Source organism: Phyllobates terribilis, unplaced genomic scaffold (genome assembly GCF_046119375.1).
Source record: "Phyllobates terribilis strain yellow unplaced genomic scaffold, ASM4611937v1 Scaffold_5__5_contigs__length_657084704, whole genome shotgun sequence".
Classification (NCBI taxonomy): domain Eukaryota; kingdom Metazoa; phylum Chordata; class Amphibia; order Anura; family Dendrobatidae; genus Phyllobates; species Phyllobates terribilis.
The window spans coordinates 18,509,059-18,528,950 of NW_027362765.1; the positions used below are offsets into that span (position 1 = coordinate 18,509,059).

The 19,892-nt window shown below is 44.8% G+C and overlaps 1 protein-coding gene across 2 annotated transcripts in view; it reads right to left on the minus strand.

Moving 5' to 3' along the window:
* Positions 1–11,006: 11,006 nt before the first annotated feature.
* LOC141270517 (uncharacterized) overlaps positions 11,007–19,892 on the minus strand; it is a 30,952-nt gene continuing 22,066 nt past the window's right edge. For both annotated transcript variants that reach the window (XM_073680543.1, XM_073680542.1), the window contains exon 7: positions 11,007–12,993. In XM_073680543.1, coding sequence (XP_073536644.1) covers positions 11,555–12,993 — 1,439 coding nt within the window. In that variant the 3' untranslated portion in view covers positions 11,007–11,554. The remainder of the gene's footprint in view (positions 12,994–19,892) is intronic.

Sequence of the window (19,892 nt, forward strand, 5' to 3'; positions counted from 1 at the left end):
TCCAAAGGGTCCTTAAGAGCCCCCATATCATCGAAGGAGAGAGATGATTTGGTTGGGTCCTCAAAGAGGTATTTCCTCTTAAAGGAGGGGGGGATAGAGCCCTTTCTCTCCGGTCTTGCCCATTCTGTATGTATCAGAAGAAGGGAAAGACCTTCTTTTCCTTTGTCCCAGGCCCCTGAACATGACATCCTGGACCGATTTCTCTGGTCTGGTGTCCGTAATGCCCATAATTGAGCAGACTGCTTTAACCAGACCGTCAATTTCATTTAACGGGAAACAATGTTGTCATGCACCACTATTTAAGGACGAAGAAGAGCAAGAAGATGAACCATCAGAGTCCTCCTCATAGTCCGACGGAAGGGAGACCTCAGAGGCTGGGGAGACCTCATAATCTGTATCCTCCATCCTTCTTACTTTTTTAGAGAGCCTAGCTGATCTCTGATTTGACTAGGGTTTTTAACCCTGAAGCAAAACTAGGGGTCTCGTCTGCCAAAGTCTGATTAATACAGGATTGGCACAGCCTTTTTGGATAAGAGTCCGCCAATAGGGCCTTACACAACGCACATTCCTTGTGTTTAGATTTGGTGATACACTTCTTCCCCTAAATAGACAAGAAGAAGGGACACGCTATTACTAAGTGAACTTTCTCGAAAATCACTTACCCAGATGGCACAAAGGACTGGTACCAGTTTGGAGGAAGAACCTTTCTCAGCCGGGGGATCATCCCTGGAGGCTGCAGATTCATCCATCCTGCTGGAGCTATGCTGACTGGACCTGGTCGCAGATCCTTGCCCTAATGAGGTCCGGGTGTTACCGGTAACTCGAGGTAGTCGTTTCTCCTGGGGCTCCCCAAGCAGGCGCTGAGATGGTGATGGTGGCGGCTGCTGCTGTAGTTACTGCTGCTGATCACTTTCTGTCTCCATTTTACGACAGGGACAGAAGTAGCTGGGAAGCCTAGAGCAACGGTGCATAAATGCTTATATAGCAGCACCTGCTCCACTTTTTTTTTTTCTTTAAAACAACTTCTTGGTAAGAAGTTTTTTCTTTTTTTTTACATTTCTTTAATGTCAAGTGCAACTGCCCTCGGGGCTAGGGCTGCCAACCCCAGGCAGGGGGGGCTGCTCGACAGCTCGCATCCCCTAGCCGAATCCAGCAGTAGAAAGGGAGTCTGCCGGACATCTTCAACAGGTAAGCCTGTCACAGGTTCCCCTATCAAGGACAGGAAACCAAACTGAGGAGGGAGAGAGGTGCCGCTCTTTTAAGCCTGTAGGTTTCCTGTCCTTGGTGGGCGTATCCCCTCTTTCTTGGTGCTGTCATGGTCGACCGATAAATTGGTCCTTCACCATCAGGGCGTCAAAAGGTGGTGACAGTCTTTTGACCCACTGCTCGAAGTTGATTCTGAACCCATCCATCACATCACTTTAGCTGTTGTGTAGTTCACGCTGGAGGACCTGGAACTTTTTGCGGTACACCTCAGGAGTCAGCTGGTACTTTTTTTTTATCAAGGCCTGTTAGATGGCCTCGTAGACTCCATCTTGGTCTCAAAGGATAGAGGTGAACACCAGGAGAGCTTTGCCTCGGAGCCCTGAGGTTAAATATCCGGCCCACTGGTCCTTAGGCAGCTGGTACTGTCTGAAGGCATTTTCAACCCCTCTCAGATATATGTGCCAGTCCTCGTCCCTCTCTGTAAAAGATCACAGTCAGGGGGTCACGCTCTTACATTTTTGTCACGAACTGCAATCTGCTGCCCCCTATCATCAGGACAATTACGCGATTGACAAACAATTAATGGAGGAAGCCGCAGCCTGTTTTCACTAAGGCCGGTTATTGGAGAAATAACAGTGAGTGTATAGTATATACACCTCCGATTCCAACACATGGAAAATATGTAATTATACCCCGTACGGTCACTGCTAGCTCCTCAATAACAAAACTAACTACTCACTGCCACCACCAATTGTTTATAGGCCGATTGGACACCGCACAGGTAGCATATGGCTTTCAGGAGTGTGGTTTACAGAACAAAAGGAACAGAACTATTACATTTTATATTTAAGATATGCAGTGTTTATAAAAAAAAATTATAAAAAAAGATTTTACAGAGGGGACAAAACAATACACCATCTACAATTACATAAAATAAAGAGGATTAACAAACAAAACTTACTGAACGCTGGTCACAGAGATGGCTCAGAGCTTAGCAGATGGAAGCAATCTGATAGGGAAATGTCTAGTTAAGGAGAATCAAGCCTACACCGGAATGTGTCTTCCTTAGCATTGAACGCAGATCATAATTTGCCATGTCTTTTTATCAGCACCTCAGTTACACCCACAAACCTCCCGTTTATTACTCATAACAGGGCTGGTCATGGGATGTGGCTTCAGTTCCAGAAAATTATGAGATTCCCAACATTCACAATATCTTTGCCCTGGACGATCACAGGTGTTCGACATTGACATCATATTTTTTATCCTGATTTTACATTTTCATAGATAGGAAACATGGCAAGGCTATTATCATCTATCTGATTACTATTAATTTGGGGCTGATTGGCATGTCTCACAGTTATGAAAAAATATGCATGTTCCTCCACTCTTAGTCCTGAAGTTGAAAATGTATATCCCATCAATATCTGATTGCTACAAACCCAAATATTCCTATCTGGACCCTGGAGCCGGGTAGGCTACCAAAGATGCTTTCATCATAGCAGCTTCTGCCTCTTTAATCCACAAACCATAGACTATATTTCTGGTTCCCACAATAGATATCCTGTTTCGATCACCTGGGCACTGCAAGGAGCCTCTGGCTTTAAAAGGAGTTTTAATTAATTTTGTAAATTCTTAGCTATACGTAATTTACTCTCTTCCCATATGGTAAACATGTGGTCCTATTACCAAAAGGGTTTTAGATTGTAAGCTCTTTCTCCTTCTGGAGATTCTGTGTGAGAGGGAGTGGGGGTGAATGCCCCTTTCCTGGATAGGCTTTACGGATTTGAATTTTGTTATGAGAATTGTCTACTCTAGATACTGTACACAAAAAGACCATATTTGTTAGCGGTCATGAACGTACGTGTGGCAACTTCGCAACCTAGCATTTTAGGTTCCATTGAATTTCTTTTCATTTTGCTTTAATGTCACTATTTAAAAAACAAGCAAACAACAATAAGAGGTTACGGTTTCGCAACTATTTCACAAGTTGCATTTAACAATCATAGGAGCCACAACAATACTGCTGGCTGTTGCCGCAAATTGCTTTCCGTGCATGTACTTACATAGCGACATCTTTATTTAGGATTAAAGGGAAGGTGCTATCAAAAAAAAAAAATGTAACAATTGAAAAAATGTAAAGTATTATTTTTTTTTTTTTAAATATATGTATATATATATATTTGTTTTTAAAGAAGTAAAATAGGAAAACTAATTTAAAAAGGTTTGGTATTTCCACTTTTAAACACTAGGGGGAGCAGATGCTGAAATTTGCCATGAAAATCTAGTGTACAACTAGCTCACCTTATGACTGCAATAAATGTGGGCTAAATCTGCTTACATGGGTGTGACGACACTCCTCTCCTCCCCTTGTGGGTGTTAAGATAAGAGAGGATGAAGTTTAGGATCACAGTGAGGAGACATTTTGTTGGTGACTGTAAAGTGATACTGACAAATAGACCGTGTCACCGAGGACGGCCGGCAGTGCTGATTCTGTTAGATGGTGCTTCTCGCTGTATCATAAGCTGGGGCTAGATACGTGGAGTGTATCACATGCGCGATAGATACGCTTAGGCCACGGCCCACTATCAGTATTTGGTCAGTATTTTTTCTCAGAAGTGGGAGCCAAAACCAGGTGAGGAACAATCAGAGGAAAGGTATAATAGAAACAAGTCACCAATTCTGCATTTATCACCCACTCCTGGTTTTGTCTCCCACTAAAATACTGACCGAATACTGACCAAATACTGATAGTGGAGCCGTGCCCTTAAAGTAACCCATGCTGGGATTAGATACAGGGCTAAGTGTAGTTTATCACCATGATGAGATTAAATATTGAGCTCTGCGTAGTGTAACACACAGGATGGGATTAGATACTCAGTATCTAATGTATGCAAGATGTGACTTCACTCCGTCCACTTCTATGGGAGCAGTAGTGTAATGTGTGACCCCACTCTGTCCACTATATTACTACTTCCATAGAAGTATAGAGTGGGGTCACACATTACACCGGTGCTCCCTTAGAAATGTGTAACCCTGGTCTGTGCACTTAATTGAGAGCAGTGTTGTAATAAGATAGAATAGATAAATATAATACATAGATGTCCTGTAGATATGCCACAAGCCCTCTACATATAATAAACTTGCACCCTTCAGTACCTTTCATGTGGCACTAAAGGGTGTTTAGCTTTGTTTACCCTAATAAATGAAAAATCAGACTTGGGATCCCCCTTTTTTTTTTGATAACCAGCCAAGGTAAAGCAAACAGCTGCAGACTTATATTATCAGCCTGGGAAGGTCCATGGTTATTAGGCCCTTCCTAGCCTAAAAATACCAGCCTGCAGCCTCCCCAGAATTGGCGCATCACATTAGATGCGTCAATTCTGATGCTTTGCCCTGCTCTTCCCGATTGCCCTGGTGCAGTGGCAAGCGGGGTAATGGTAGTTGGGGTTGATGACAGCTGTGATTTGTCAAAAATCACATCTGGCATCAAGCCCTGGGGTTAGTTATCGAGAGGTGTCTATCAGACATCCCCCATTGCTAACCCAATAACAGAAAAATAAATTTTAGTTTAAAAAAAAACACCCCCGACCTGTTCCCTGGTCCACCAAATTATTTTTGAGAAAAAAAAGATGTAGGCCTGCCGTAGTCCACAAATGGAAACCTGAAAAAAATAAAACAAGAGAAATAAGGACAAGACTCTGTCCCATGTTCTCCAATTTATTAGTCAACTAAAAGTTCCCATACAGGTCCCACATAGTCCATGACATTCCCACGACAATCCCCGAATCAGATGTCCAAAGGCTATGGCCGGAGTTGATGTCAATAACTACACCGCTCATCAGAGTCGTCGAGCCCTCTGTATAATGACCCCATATAGTTTCCCACTATAATGGACTCCACAGTATAACGGCCCCATATATTACCCCACAGTATAACGGCCTCATATAGCACCCCACAGTATAATGGCCCCATATAGTGCACCACAGTATAATGGCCTCATATAGTACCCCACAGTATAATGGCCCCATATAGTACCCCAAGTATAATGGCCCCATATAGTACCCCAAAGTATAATGGCCCCATATAGTGCACCACAGTATAATGTCCCCATATAGTTTACCACACTATAATGTGCCCCACATATTGCTCCACAGTATAATGGCCCCATATAGTGCATCCTGGTATCTGTCTCCCAACCAGGTATATATTCCCCCATCCTAGTATATGGCCCCATCCAGGTATCTGACCCCTCCATCCTGGCGTATGGCCCCCCCATCCATTCAATGCATAGAAAAAAAACAATGAACACTTGTACTTACCTTCCCTGCACTCCCACGCAGCGTGGCGTCCTATTCAGTGAGTTCAGAGCACAGCAGTGTGATGATCCCCCTGCTGTGCTCTGAACAGGTCGGTGGTGAACGGTGATCACAGCCTGGACTGTAAGGCTGTGTGCCCACGATGCGTTGTTAATGCGTTTCTGCAGCGTTTTTGCAGCTGCGGAAACGCATTAAAAACGCATGGTAGAAGGGCAGCAATGTTCCCCAATGATAATCCGCATGTGCTGTGCACATGCTGAGGAAATTTCCACTGCGGATTATCATTGCGGAAAAAAACGCAGCACTACCAATTATTTTGCGGAAGCGCTGCGTTTTCGCCGCCATTGACTTGCATTAGAACGCGCCAATTCCGCAAGACTGCATCTGTACTTGCGTAATTGGCGCGTTCTAATGTGCGGATGGTACCCGAGTGTGGAGAAGATGAGACTCTCCCTCCGGACCCAGGTACCATTAAAAAATCTGTAAAAAAAGAATAAAATAAAAAATAAATGTATATTTACCTTCCGGCGGCCCGCGCTGTGCTTCTCCTTGCTTCCCGGCACTTCGCGGTGGATTGAAGGACCTGCGCTGACGTCAGAGTCATGTGACGGGTCATGTGACGTCGGCAGGTCTTTCAATCCACCGCTGCCGGCAATGGAGAACGGAGTGTAAAGCAGGACACCGGGGGCCATCGGAGGGTAAGTATACATTTATTTTTAACCACTCTCTCGGGTCACACTATATAAATCCAAGCCGTTTGCATGGATTTATATAGTGTGACCTAGTTGTCACAAGCACTTTCCAAGTGATGCTAATCGCTTGGAAAGCGTTTGTCAATCCGCATGCGGAAATGTCATGCGGAAATGTCAGTGAATAACGCTCCATTTCCGCATGTCCCTGGCAGGAAAATGCATGTGTTTTTTTCTGCCAGGGAGATGCAGAAACGCTCAGGAAAAAATCCTGAGCATTTCCGCATCGTGGGCACATAGCCCAAGGCTGAGTGCCCCCGTAGCGTTTTTCAAGCGTTTATGCTGCGGAATTTCCGCAGCATAAACGCTTGTGAAACGCTAGGTAATCCGCACCTCATGGTCCCCAAGGGGATTCCGCATGTTCTATGCACATGCTGCGGATTTTTCCGCAGCGTTTATGCTGCGTACAAAAATCCGCAGCATGTCATTTAATTTTGCGGAAGCGCAGCGGAACTCCCGCCATTGACTTGCATTGAGACGCATAGAAACCGCGACTGTACATTTTTACAAGCGGCTTCTATGCATCTCTATGTGCGGATGGTACCCAGTTCTGGAGGAGAGGAGACTCTCACTCTCATCCAGACCTGGGTACCATTCTACCTGTAAAAAAAGAATAAAATAACAAATAAAGTTTATATTCACCTGTCCGGCGGCTTCTCTCTGAATGCCGGCATCACTTGAGGACCTGCGGTGACGTCACAGTCATGTGACCGCAGGCCCTTCACCGCTCTGTCTCGCGATATGCCGGCAGCCAGGAACCAGCCAGGAAGCAGCGCTGCAGCCACGCCGGGGCCTCGGTGGTGAGTATAGCTTTATTTGTTTTCATTTTTACGGTTCACACTATATAAATCCATGCTGTTTGCATGGATTTATACAGTGTGACCTAGTTGTCAAGCACTTTCCAAGTGATGCTATCGCCTGGAAAGCGCTTGTCAATCTGCATGCGGAAACGCATGTGAATCCGCATGTGGATCCGCATGTATTCTGCAGGAAAAACGCATGCACAATCTGCATGCGTTTTTTCTGCCAGGGAGATGCAGAAATGCTGCAGAAATTTTCTGCTTCATTTCTGCATCGTGGGCACATAGCCTAAGGCTATGTGCTCACGATGCAGAAATGAAGCAGAAAATTTCTGCAGCATTTCTGCATCTCCCTGGCAGAAAAAACGCATGCGGATTGTACATGCGTTTTTCCTGCGTAATACATGCGGATTCACATGCGTTTCCGCATGCGGATTGTACATGCGTTTTTCCTGCCAGGGACAAGCGGATGTGAAGCGTTCTTCACATGCATTTCCGCATGCGGGTTGTCAAGCGCTTTCCAAGCGATGTTAGCATCACTTTGAAAGTGATTGACAACTAGGTCACACTATATAAATCCATGCAAACAGCATGGATTTATATAGTGTGACCTTTAGAATGGTTAAAAATAAAAAAATAAACCTTGATACTTACCTTCCGATGGCCCGGGGTGTGCTGCTGCGCTCGTTCCTCGCTGCCGGGATATCGCGATGCCCTGTACTGAAGGACCTACCGTCACATGACTGTGACGTCACCGCAGGTCCTACAGTCCAACGCGATGTGCCGGCAAAGGAGAAGGAGCGCAGCGCGGGCCGCCAGAAGGTGAATATAATCTTTATTCTTTATTTTATTCTTTTTTTTACAGTTTCTATGGTACCTGGATGTGGAGGAGAGTCTCCTCTCCTCTACACCCGGGTACCATTCGCACATTAGAACGCGCCAATTACGCAAGAACAGATGCAGTCTTGCGGAATTGGCGCGTTCTAATGCAAGTCAATGGCGGTGAAAACGCAGCGCTTCCGCAAAATTAATGGACATGCTGCGGATTTTTGAGCGCAGCATAAACGCTGCGGAAAAATCCGCAGCATGGGCATTGAAAGTGCGGAATTGCATAGGGGACCATGGCAGAAGGCTTACCATGTGTTTATCATGCGTTTACGCTGCGGAAATTTCCGCACCAAAAACGCATGAAATACGCATCGTGGGCACACAGCCTAATACTGACAGCCTGTGATCACCTCTCTCCGCAGATACTCACCAGGACCTCCGCTCCCCTGCACCTTCTCTCCCCAACTGCTCCTGGTATCCCACGCACTAAGCAGACATTGCATCATCAGTTATTTGTGTGCCCAAGAAACATGAATGTAATGATCCAGTTACATGGAAATTGTTCACCACAATTGGTGCCAGACCACCTCCATTGTATTGCCTTTTGTGAAAGAACTGCATGTGCTCAGGCTCAACAGAAGACACCTAGATGCCATTATGTGTGCGCTGTGGGGGATTAATAAGTCTGCACTCACACAGTGTGACTGCAGCCTTATAAATTCGGACCAGACAACCCCTGCAATTTTCTTTCGTATAATTAACAATTTAACAAATAATTACGGCAGAAGCAACACCAATTACAATATAAAGTATATGACATGATGGACCAGATGGTTTATTTACAGATACAAAAACTGATGCACATCAACAAACAGAGTTGCATCATCTGAACAGCCAGGTTCAGTCCTACCTAGACTGTGTTTGTTCTCAAGCAGATACTCATGGATTTCTTGGTCAACAATTTGGACCAGTGGCAAGAACTAGCCAATGTGTTAATGGACACACTATCATGTCCAACCTTCAGTGTAAATTAAGAGAGGGTGTTCAGCATGGCCAGTGGACTTGTCACACCAAAATTAATCAGGCTATCCGCCATAAGCATGAAAAACCTAGCGTGCAGACTAGTGATGAGAGCGCATGTTCTGCTAACTCTTTCGGCGAGCATGCTTGGGTGCTTGCCGAGTATCTTCAGCGTGCTCGGGTGTTATGTTTGAGTCACTCCGTGTGCATGATTTGCGACTGTTTGACTGCTTTAATACATTTGAGAAATGCCTAAGAAACAGGCAACAGCTGTCAGTCGCAAATCATGTGCACGGACTGACTCAAACATAACACCCGAGCACTCCGAAGATACTTGGAGAACACCCGAGCATGCTCGTAAATCTCGAGTAACGAGCATGCTTGCACATCACTAGTGCAGACTTTCATTCTCTGTCAGCTGATGCCAATGAATAAATTGGCCATACCCTCTGTCTGCCTGCCTGTCCATTGACTGTCATCTACACTGTTTTGTTGCCGCCAGTGCCAATGAACCGAAGTCTGTCAGACATCCCCATGTCCATCATGTCGTCTATACTGTTGTACTACTGCTGGCCCTAAAATTCCAAGCATTTTATGGCCTGCCCCATACTAACTCTACCATGCTGCTCTTGCTGCAGCCACTGCACAGTCACACATACTTCCTGGCTGCCCACGGTGTTTGACTGTACTACTTATACTGAGAAATATACTCGTGTTTTTTGTACCCTAAAGAAACGGATCTCAAAATAGGGCTACTTTTTCAAAAAGTATTGTGACAACAAGTCAAAAATTTTTCATGTTCAAAACAGTCCCAATGTTTTGTCGAGAAATAAGGGGTTAATTTTAAAACCATTTGATAAAAAACCTTTGTAATTGCCTAATCATTTTGTGATAGCAAAGCACTTGCAGACTCCCAAAAAAGGAATCATTTTTTTCACTACTAGTTGAGAGGCCATTACTTTTTCCACATTAAAAACAGCAGAGTACACTGGTTTTATTTACCCAATTAAAGGGATAAGTTTTGGATGGCTTATGAAAAAGCTATAGCTTTTTTATTTAGCAATGGGCAAACGTCTTTACTCTCCCCAAAAACGGGCAATTAATGCACCCAACTGTGTGAAAATGCCACAGCTTGGTTCTTTTGTACCACATGCATATAAACAACAGCAATACATGCATTTGCCGCCCACCCCAAAATTGATAATTTTTAGACTGTTTATACCACTTACGTAGCCTAAAAAGTCTGATACTGTTGGTTACATCTTATTACCATCGTTTTTCCCCCCACCAGATAGGTGGAAATCATTTGGACATGAAAAGGCGTGTGTTCGCATTAGAGTTTAAATAATGTTCAAATAACTCAAAGGAAAACTCGCAGTGTTTTACACATATTTTCCAGGCAACTAGAGGCATTTAATTATGTGATTTGCCCAAATTTATTTGCTGAAAATCAAATATTCAGAACATCTCCCATAAACCTCTAAGAGTGAGACAGGAAGTGGGAGGAGCTAGAGAAGTGAGGAAAAGAGGAAGTAGAATAGATGTCAGTTCTCTCAGGAAGATTATGGGAGAATCTGAGCCACTTTGTATTAGAAAAATAGAGAGAACGCCGTAAATATATCTGAGGACAACAGAGATAGAGAGTAACTTGTATCCATTATAAATTGTGGGTTCCAATTTTCAACTATTTTCCCTAGTGAAAATGAAACATTTGAGGCTAAAATAACATTTTAGTTAGTAATTCAATTAATCCCTGAGGGGTTAACAAATTTCCTGAATGAGGTTTTCAGTACTTTGAAAGTCTGGTTCATAAAATGGCCGCACTTTTCCTTTAATTAAATATACAATATAAAACCCATAAAGTCACTTAACTTTCATCTTTTTTTTTAAAATCCTAAATAAAAAGAAAAGTTGATTGAAAAATGATGCAGACAAATTGTAAACATATTGTAAATGTCATTTATTATCTATTTTGTGTTGTATTATTGTTTGTTCTAAAAGGGATAGTCTAAGTTTGAAAACATTTTTTTACCATGTCTTCTACATATAAATGTATTATTCATATAAAGTACAATGTATCGCGAAAATAATCATATACACAAAAATAATCTCCAAATCACTATGATACGTAGTAGAAATCTAAAGTTGTTACCAAATAAAGTGAAATCAGTGTTGAAAAACTGGATTGTATACACAATACGATGACTGACTGTGTCCTACAAGGACAAAAGTGCCCTTAGAAAATAAAAAAAACCTTATTTCAACTCCCTCATGGTCGCCTCTCCAGTGATGGTGTCGTCTGTTTTGGTGGCTGTCATGTGACATTGTTATGTCACGGGAGTGCTGCAGCCCATTAACAGACGCTGATTGGTTGCAGCTCTGACATAACACAGCAATGTCATGCAAGTGCGAGCAAACCAGGCGCTGGCATTGCTACAATGGCATAGGAGGTATTAAGTTTTTTTCATGTTTTCGATGAGGCAATGAAGGATTTTTAAAGAGTTACTACAAATAGTGGACAATCTCTTTAAGAATGGATTTATCGCTGTATAGATACCCACATTCTAAACAATAAAACAGTTTTACACTGATGTGAACCCTGTTATATCTTACAAGATTAAACATTAACATTTCATATTGGGATCATGATTATGTCTTTGCTGGTGTGAGTATTTTGATGCTTAACAAACATAGATTTCTGCATAAAACTTTTCCCACATTCTGAACATGAATACGGCTTTGCACCTGTGTGAATTCTCTGATGTCTGAAAAGATCTGATTTATCTCTGCAACATTTCCCACATTCTTCACAAGAAAATGGCTTTACTCCAGTGTGAATGTACTTATGTTTAATTAGATTTGATTTCCTGTTAAAACATTTCCCACATTCTGAACATGAATATGGCTTATCCCCTGTGTGAATTTCCTTATGCTTAAGCAGATCTGTTGTCTGCTTAAAACATTTTCCACATACTGAACATGAGTATGGCTTCAACTCTGTGTGACGTATCTCATGTTTATGAAGATACGATTTTCGGTTAAAACATTTCCCACATTCTGAACATGAAAATGACTTTGCTTCTGTATGAATTTCCAGATGTCTAGAAAGATTTGATTCAGTGTTACAACATTTTCCACATTCTGAACATGAAAATAGCTTCTCCACTGTATGAATTTTCTCATGCTTTACCAGATCTGTTGTCTGCTTAAAACATTTTCCACACACTGAACATGAGTATGGCTTCCCCTCTGTGTGACGTCTCTCATGTTTATGAAGATATGATTTTCTTTTAAAACATTTTCCACATTCTGAACATGAAAACAACTCCTCCCCTATATGAACTCTTTGATGTCTAAGAAGACTTGCGTTCTCGCTAAAACATTTCCCACATTCTTCACAAGAAAATGGCTTCTTCTCTGTATGAGTTTTCAAATGTTTGATAAGATGCGCTTTCCGGGTAAAAGATTTGACACATTCTGAACATGAAAACGGCTTTGCACCTGTGTGAATTCTGTGATGTTGAAAAAGTGCTGATTTTTCACCAAAACACTTCCCACATTCTTCACAAGAAAATGGCTTCTCCCCTGTGTGAGTTTTCATATGTTTAATAAGATTTGGTTTCCAGCTAAAACATTTTCCACATTCTGGGCATGAAAACGGCTTTGCACCTGTGTGAGTTCTCTGATGTCTAAAAAGGCCTGATTTCTCGATGAAACATTTCCCACATTCTTCACAAAAAAATGGCTTTTCCCCTGTGTGACTTTTCTTATGTTTATTAAGATTTGATTTCCGGTTAAAACATTTTCCACATTCTGAACATGAGAATGGCTTCTTCCATGTATTACCTCTTTGACTTAGGAAACCTCTTCTGTGACATATGTTTTTCTTAACATCCTGTGATGAATCAGAAGATAGGACCTGTTCTAAAGGATCAGATGACATATAATTGCTGTCAAGACCTATATTTGGAATTAGGGCATGCTCTTCATATGTATCTTGTGGGACACCACAATCATCTTCTTTACAATCTAAAGACATCCAATGTGCCTCAAAGTTCCTGGGACAGTCATCTGCCAAAAATAAAACAGATTTTATTATTTCTTAATATGATCACCTCAAATTTTTACTGATATTTGATAGCATTTATATCTCTACAAATTACAAGGCATGCAACAAAAATAGATTTTTAATTAAGACACTAATGCTAACCAGATCACAATCTATTATTATACTGGAAACCTATGAGTGGCCTTTGATCTTCAAGACATTTAAAAACTTAGAATGACAAGAAGGATTAACAAATAATGGGTGAGGAACACCCACGGGCTGACTTAATGCATCTGCCCCACTTTCCCTCCTAACGTGTCTCCTTGTCCAAAAAATATGGATTGGATTTGCCACTTTTGGTGGGAGTCATGGATTTTTTCTCCCGATGGACCACCACCAGTGTGCACGAGAGTTCACTCTGGTCTTGGATTTGTTTGCTGGATAACATGGAGTGAGTAGTGCTGACTACTATTTTTTTTGTTAATGAAGTATAACCTGTCTAAATGAGCATGGTGGAACTCATTCTGAAAATAGTGGTTTGTACTTCTTCCAGAAATTTCTCCTCAAAAAGCATTTAGATTTGAGAGTCCTCAGTGGTTGATACCTTTTAATGGCTAACTGAAAAGATGGTAACAAATTGCAAGCTTTCGAGACTACTCAGGTCTCTTCATCAGGCTAGTATACCACAAAATCTGAAGAGTCACATATTTATACACAATAAGACACAAAAATAATGCAATAGATAAGACAGGTGATGAAAAGCAGAGTTATTATGGAAGAGATAAACAGTTCTGGCTATAAATATTTTTGCAGTTCATAGATAAGGAGTGTATCTATTGCCTGCTAAAATATTTATAGCCAGAACTGTTTATCTCTTCCATAATAACTCTGCTTTTCATCACCTGTCTTATCTATTGTATTATTTTTGTGTCTTATTGTGTATAAATATGTGACTCTTCAGATTTTGTGGTATACTAGCCTGATGAAGAGACCTGAGTAGTCTCGAAAGCTTGCAATTTGTTACCATCTTTTCAGTTAGCCATTAAAAGGTATCAACCACTGAGGACTCTCAAATCGAAATATTTTTCTATCTACTTGCTAACACGGTACAAGAATATATATATTTTCCCTATCCTCGAAAAGCAAAAGGAATATGCAATATTTGAGGCCATGTCCTATGGATTTTGTTATACATGTTTTGCTCCTGACATTATTGTCCAGGCTTCACATCCGTATGTTACCACAGAAAAAAAACAAACTATGTATGAGCCTTTGTCACCAGTGAAATGTTCCTTCATGTGAAGACCTTGTCCAGTGACTTCATTGTTGATTTGCCCATAGCTATTCTCCTATTGACCTCCAATGTCATTGCTGCATCTTGAGTCGTCATCGATCCGAGTAGGCTGAAGTTTACAACTTCCAGTTTGTCACCATCCATCTTAAGTATGTCCCAGTCATATCTGGCAGTAGTCAATATCTTTGTCTTCGTTGTGTTGAGTACCAATCCCATGTTCGAGTTTTCCATCTTGACACTTCATAATAAGTCCTTCATTCCAACTATACTTGTTGCTATCAATTTTGTATCATCCTCATATTTAGGATTGTTGATAATTCGTAATGCAATTTTGATTTCTTCTTCTTTTTTGGCAAGTCCAGCCTGCCTGGAATAGCTTCTGCATATAAATTGAAGAGAAATGGTGACAGGATGAAGCCTTGTCTGACGCTTCGTTCTACTTTGAGCCATGCCTTGTCGCTGTGTTCTGTTTGGACTGTTGCATCTTGGTCGATGTAAAGGTTCCTAATGAGGCTGATAAGATTGTTCAGCATAACCATATCCTTCATGGTATTCCAAAGTTTTTGGTGATCACAGTTGAAGGATTTGCTGTAGTCGATGAAGCAAAAATAGATCTCTTTGTTGTATTCTTTGACCTTTTTTATTATCCATTTAATGTTTGCAATTCCATCTCTTTTTCTGAATCCTGCTTTTTCCTCTGGCAGCTCTTTTTAAAAGTAAGGCTATAGTCATCTTTGTAGGATCTTTAGTAGTATTTTGCTGCCATGAGGTATGAGCACAATTGTGACGATACAGCGTAAAAGACGGATTTTGGTAAGAACTTACCTGTAAAATCCTTTTCAGCGAAGGAAGGAAGGGAGACACAGACATTACTAGTGGGTAGGCGGAGCCCACACAGGATAGAACACCTCAGATTACAAAAAAGTGTTGACCGGCCCCTCCAGCTTGGGCTCCTCCTACTCCAGCTCTCCAGTCCGTACACAAACTAAGGAAGAGCAATTAACACCAGTGGAGCAACACAACCCCTTCTGAAAAACTTAGAAAAAAGCAAGAAGACAGGTTATGCATTTAACAGAAAAAAACACACAGTCCCAGGTACTACTCACTGGACCTGACCACTGCGATGAGCTGGCAATGCTGGAACAGAGCCTTAGCGCGCCGACCCCAGCCCAGATAACCGCCATCAGAGAAGGGTCACGCCGCATCTGAAAACACAACAACACACTTCTGCCATGGGAGGGAGCTGTGTCTCCCTTCCTTCCTTCGCTGAAAAGGATTTTACAGGTAAGTTCTTACCAAAATCCGTCTTTCAGCAGCAGAATGGAAGGAAGGGAGACACAGACATTACTAGTGGGACGTCCCAAAGCAGTCCAGAAATTAAGGGTGGGAAAAAACAACAAAGGCAGATTCCCAACAACTTAGATAAATGCGCAACCAGCGCTAAACACAAGTTAAGGAGATAACCTAAACTACAGCCGCCTGCAGGACCCTACGTCCTAAGGCCGCATCTGCGGAAGCACTGACGTCCACCTTATAAAACTTTGTAAAAGTGTGGACGGAGCGCCAGGTAGCCGCCCGGCAGAGTTGAGCTGCCGAGGCCCCTTGATGAAAAGCCCACGATGAACCCACAGCTCTCGTGGAGTGAGCTCGAATCTTAATTGGGCAAGGCTCGCCCTTAAATCGGTAAGCTTCTAAAATGGCCGACCGAATCCATCGAGCTATAGTGTCCTTGGCTCGCAGAGTGGCAATGACTTCGGCTGAAAATCCTTGACGGGTCAAGATTTCGGTCTCAAGAGCCACGCCGTCAAACGCAGAGACTTCAGGTCCAGATGACGAATGGGCCCCTGGGTTAACAGGTCCGGGCGAAGTGGAAGTGGAAGCGGAGGCACTGCCAGAAGCGACACCAGCGTTGAGAACCACGTCCTCCTTGGCCAATCTGGGGCCACCAACATAGCCGAGACTCTCTCCAGTTTGATCCGACGTAACACCAGAGGAAGTAAGGATATCGGCGGAAACACATAGATCAGCTCGAATTGGTCCCACGGAGCCACTAGAGCATCCACCGCCACAGCCTCCGGGTCCTTGTACCTGGACATGAACGTCGGTAACCTGGCGTTGAACCTGGATGCCATCAAATCCACTTGGGGAGTTCCCCAACGGGAGCACAGTAGTGCAAAAACTTCCGGATGAAGACTCCATTCTCCGGGATCCACCTTCTCGCGACTGAGGAAGTCCGCCGTGATATTCTGGACTCCTGGGATGTGAATCGCGGAGATGGCTGGAACCCTGGCTTCGGCCCATACCATGATCCGAGAGACCTCCATCATGAGCCTGGAGCTCCTCGTCCCACCTTGATGGTTGATATACGCGACCGCCGTCGCGTTGTCTGTCTGCACTCGGACTGGCAGACCGCTTAAAGGGACCGTCCAGTGTTGGAGGCAAAGGAAAATCGCCCTCAACTCCAGGAGGTTGATCGGCAGGACAGACTCTTCTGACGACCATACTCCCTGAACCCAGAGATCGTTCCAGACCCCCCCCCAGCCCGTCAGACTGGCATCGGTGGTTATGACCGACCACCGCGGAAGGAGGAAGGACTTCCCCTGGGATAACGCTTCTGGATGTAACCACCATCCTAGAGACTCTCGCACCCTGTGGGAGATGATGACACTGCGATCCAGCGAAGCCTGCGATCGATCCCAACGGGTCAGAATGAGCATTTGGAGACCCCTGGAATGAAATTGAGCAAACGGGACCGCTTCCATTGACGCCACCATCAGACCCAGAAGGCGCATACACCTTCGAAGGGACATTGCTGTCGAAGACTTCATAACCTGTACATGTTGACGAAGACTTGCTTGCTTGTCCGGAGGTAAGGACACCACTGCCCGTACCGTGTCGAAGTGCATCCCCAAAAACAGGATTGACTGCGACGGTTCCAGAGAGGACTTCTTCCAATTGACTAGCCATCCGAAGTCCTCCAGGAGCTGAAGGGATAGATTGCGAGCCCTCACCGCCTCCTACTCTGTGGACGCCACAATCAAAAGGTCGTCTAGATAGGGAAGAATTGTCACCCCCTGCCTTCGAAGGATCGCCATGAGAGGCGCCAGAATTTTTGTAAAAACTCTGGGCGCTGATGCCAACCCGAATGGCAGGGCCACAAACTGGTAATGGTCCTGACCTATGGCAAAACGTAGGAAGCGCTGGTGAGCCCTTCCGATGGGAATATGCAAATAAGCATCGCGAATGTCGATTGACACTAAAAAATTGTTCTGCGACAGAGCCGCCACAACTGAGCGAAGCGACTGCATGAGGAATTTCCGGGTCCGGACATGCAGATTCAATTTTTTGAGATCCAGAATGGGGCGAAATTTGTCCTCCTTTTTGGGGACCACAAAGAGGTTGGAGTAAAACCCCCTTCCCCAATCCTCCGGCGGAACCGGCACCACCACACCATTCTGTAGAAGGGAATCGACCTCCCGCCATAGAGCGGTAGCTAGCTCGGGCTCTGACGGAATGCGAGATTGGCAAAATCTGTCCGGGGGTCGAGAAAGAAACTCTATGAAATAGCCTGCCGACACAACCCGCGTCACCCAGGCGTCTGAAACGTGGGACGCCCAAGTCGACTCGAACTGGAGCAGGCGACCCCCCACTCGAGGACCCTCGAGTGAAACCCTGGCGTCAGTCCGCCTTAGCGGGCTTTTTGTCAGCTTCCCGTTTGTCTTGACGGAAGTTCTGTTTCCAGGGAGTGCGGGATTTCTGAGAGATCTTTTTTCCCGAAAACGAGGGACGACCCGATCCCCTGGGCCGAAAGGGCAGCCGACTACTACCGGCACTAGACTTGCCAGACGCAGAAGCCACAGCTCTACGCTGCGGTAAAGCAGTTTCTTTTGCCTTGGCCTTCGCAATCAGTTCCGTGAGGTCAGACCCAAACAGCTGACCACCCTTGTAAGCTAAACACAGCAAACCTTGCTTGGAAACCGCGTCTCCGGTCCACTGCTTAAGCCACAGTGCTCTTCTGACTGTGACAGCCGAGGATTGCGCCCTGGACAGCAGTGACGTAGTATCCAGAACTGCATCTCTGCCATATCGCGCTGCCTCTTCCAACAACTTGAAAAGCCCTTCTACCTCGGATAGCGGGGATCCATCTTGCCACGCCGTCCGTAGGCGGTCCAACCACCTCAGGGAAGCTTCACCAGCACACATGGCTCCTAAAGCCGCTCTGAATCCATGACCTGCGGCCTCGTAGATGGATTTAGCCGCCATCTCCGTTTTTCTGTCCAGCGGATCCTGCAGACTCGCCTTCCCTTTAACAGGAAGTAATGAAGATTTGCTACTCTGGGATAAAGGGACATCCACTTCAGGAGAAGGAATCCAATTAGCAATCGACTCCGTAGAACACGGATACAGTGCCTCAAAAAACCGTGTCCCCTGAAAACGCTTATCTGAACACAGGCGTTCCTTCTCCACCGCCCCATCAAGTTCATCCAGAGATGGTAACGTTGACCGCGAACTATGCGACTCCTGAAAAAGCCGGGCCGACTTACCAGGGCGTCTAGCTACCTCCTCCGGTAACTGTAACGCCTCCCTCATAGCTCCAATAAAAGCATCCACACGGCCCAAAAGAGAGGCAGAGCGCCCCTGCCGATCCTCTTTATCCGAATCGGACATCTCCCCAGCAGAGCTTGAAGGGGAACCCTCCATATCAGAGATCTCCGAGTCGCTGCGCGGGGAGGACAGTACCGGCCTGTGGCGCTTCCTGCCATGAGAAGACAGTTGGGATCTAGCTGACACCCAATGACCTAGAAGGTCAGACAGGCTATCAATAGAACGAGTGAGAGCCTCCATTTTAACATCACTGAGTCCCCCGACCTGCGCTGCACTTGACGCCGTCGAGGACTCCTGCGAGTCAGATACGCGAGACTGATCCTGTAGCGAACCTGGGAGACGGACCGCGCCTCCTGGACCCTGATCTGACATGCCCTCACACAGTATATAGCAGGCTTAAGCCTGTCAGTAACTAGGACAGTGTGGCTTCTAAAAGGAAAGAAACGAACGCTGAAGGGTTAAGGCTCTTACAGGGAGAGCTACCCCAGCTGTCCCCCAATTAAGGGTTAACCACCTACCAGGGGGTTAATGCAGCAGACTCCCCACAACCTCTGCTAAATGAAAGAGGTGTGCGAGTCCCAGACAAAAAAACCTCTATATGAGGTAGCAGCTGCAGGGCAGCGCAGTCTGCCACCTAATTGTGCCGCAGAAAGGTGCCCTGCGTTGTGGGGGGTGAGGAGGTTAAGCTTCTGCCCTGACAGGCAGAAGCGACTCACCCAGCTGGCTGCGGTGCAGCGTTCCTTCGGTTCTGACGGGAGGAGAGGAGAGTGAGGAGCCGGAGGAGGCCGTCAGAAATGGCCGCCGCGCAGTGAAGAGAGAAGCCGGAAGGGGAGGGACAGGAGAAAGCGCGCGCTCAGAGGGCTACCTGCCCGCGAAAAGACCGGGAAGGCGGGAAGCCACGCCCCCCGCCGGCATTCAAAAAGGCGCGCGACTCCTCCGCTCTCCGCTCCTGCCCCGCTTCACATGTCCTGCAGGGATCCACCTGCGGACGAAAAACACACAGTCACCAACGGTACATGTAAC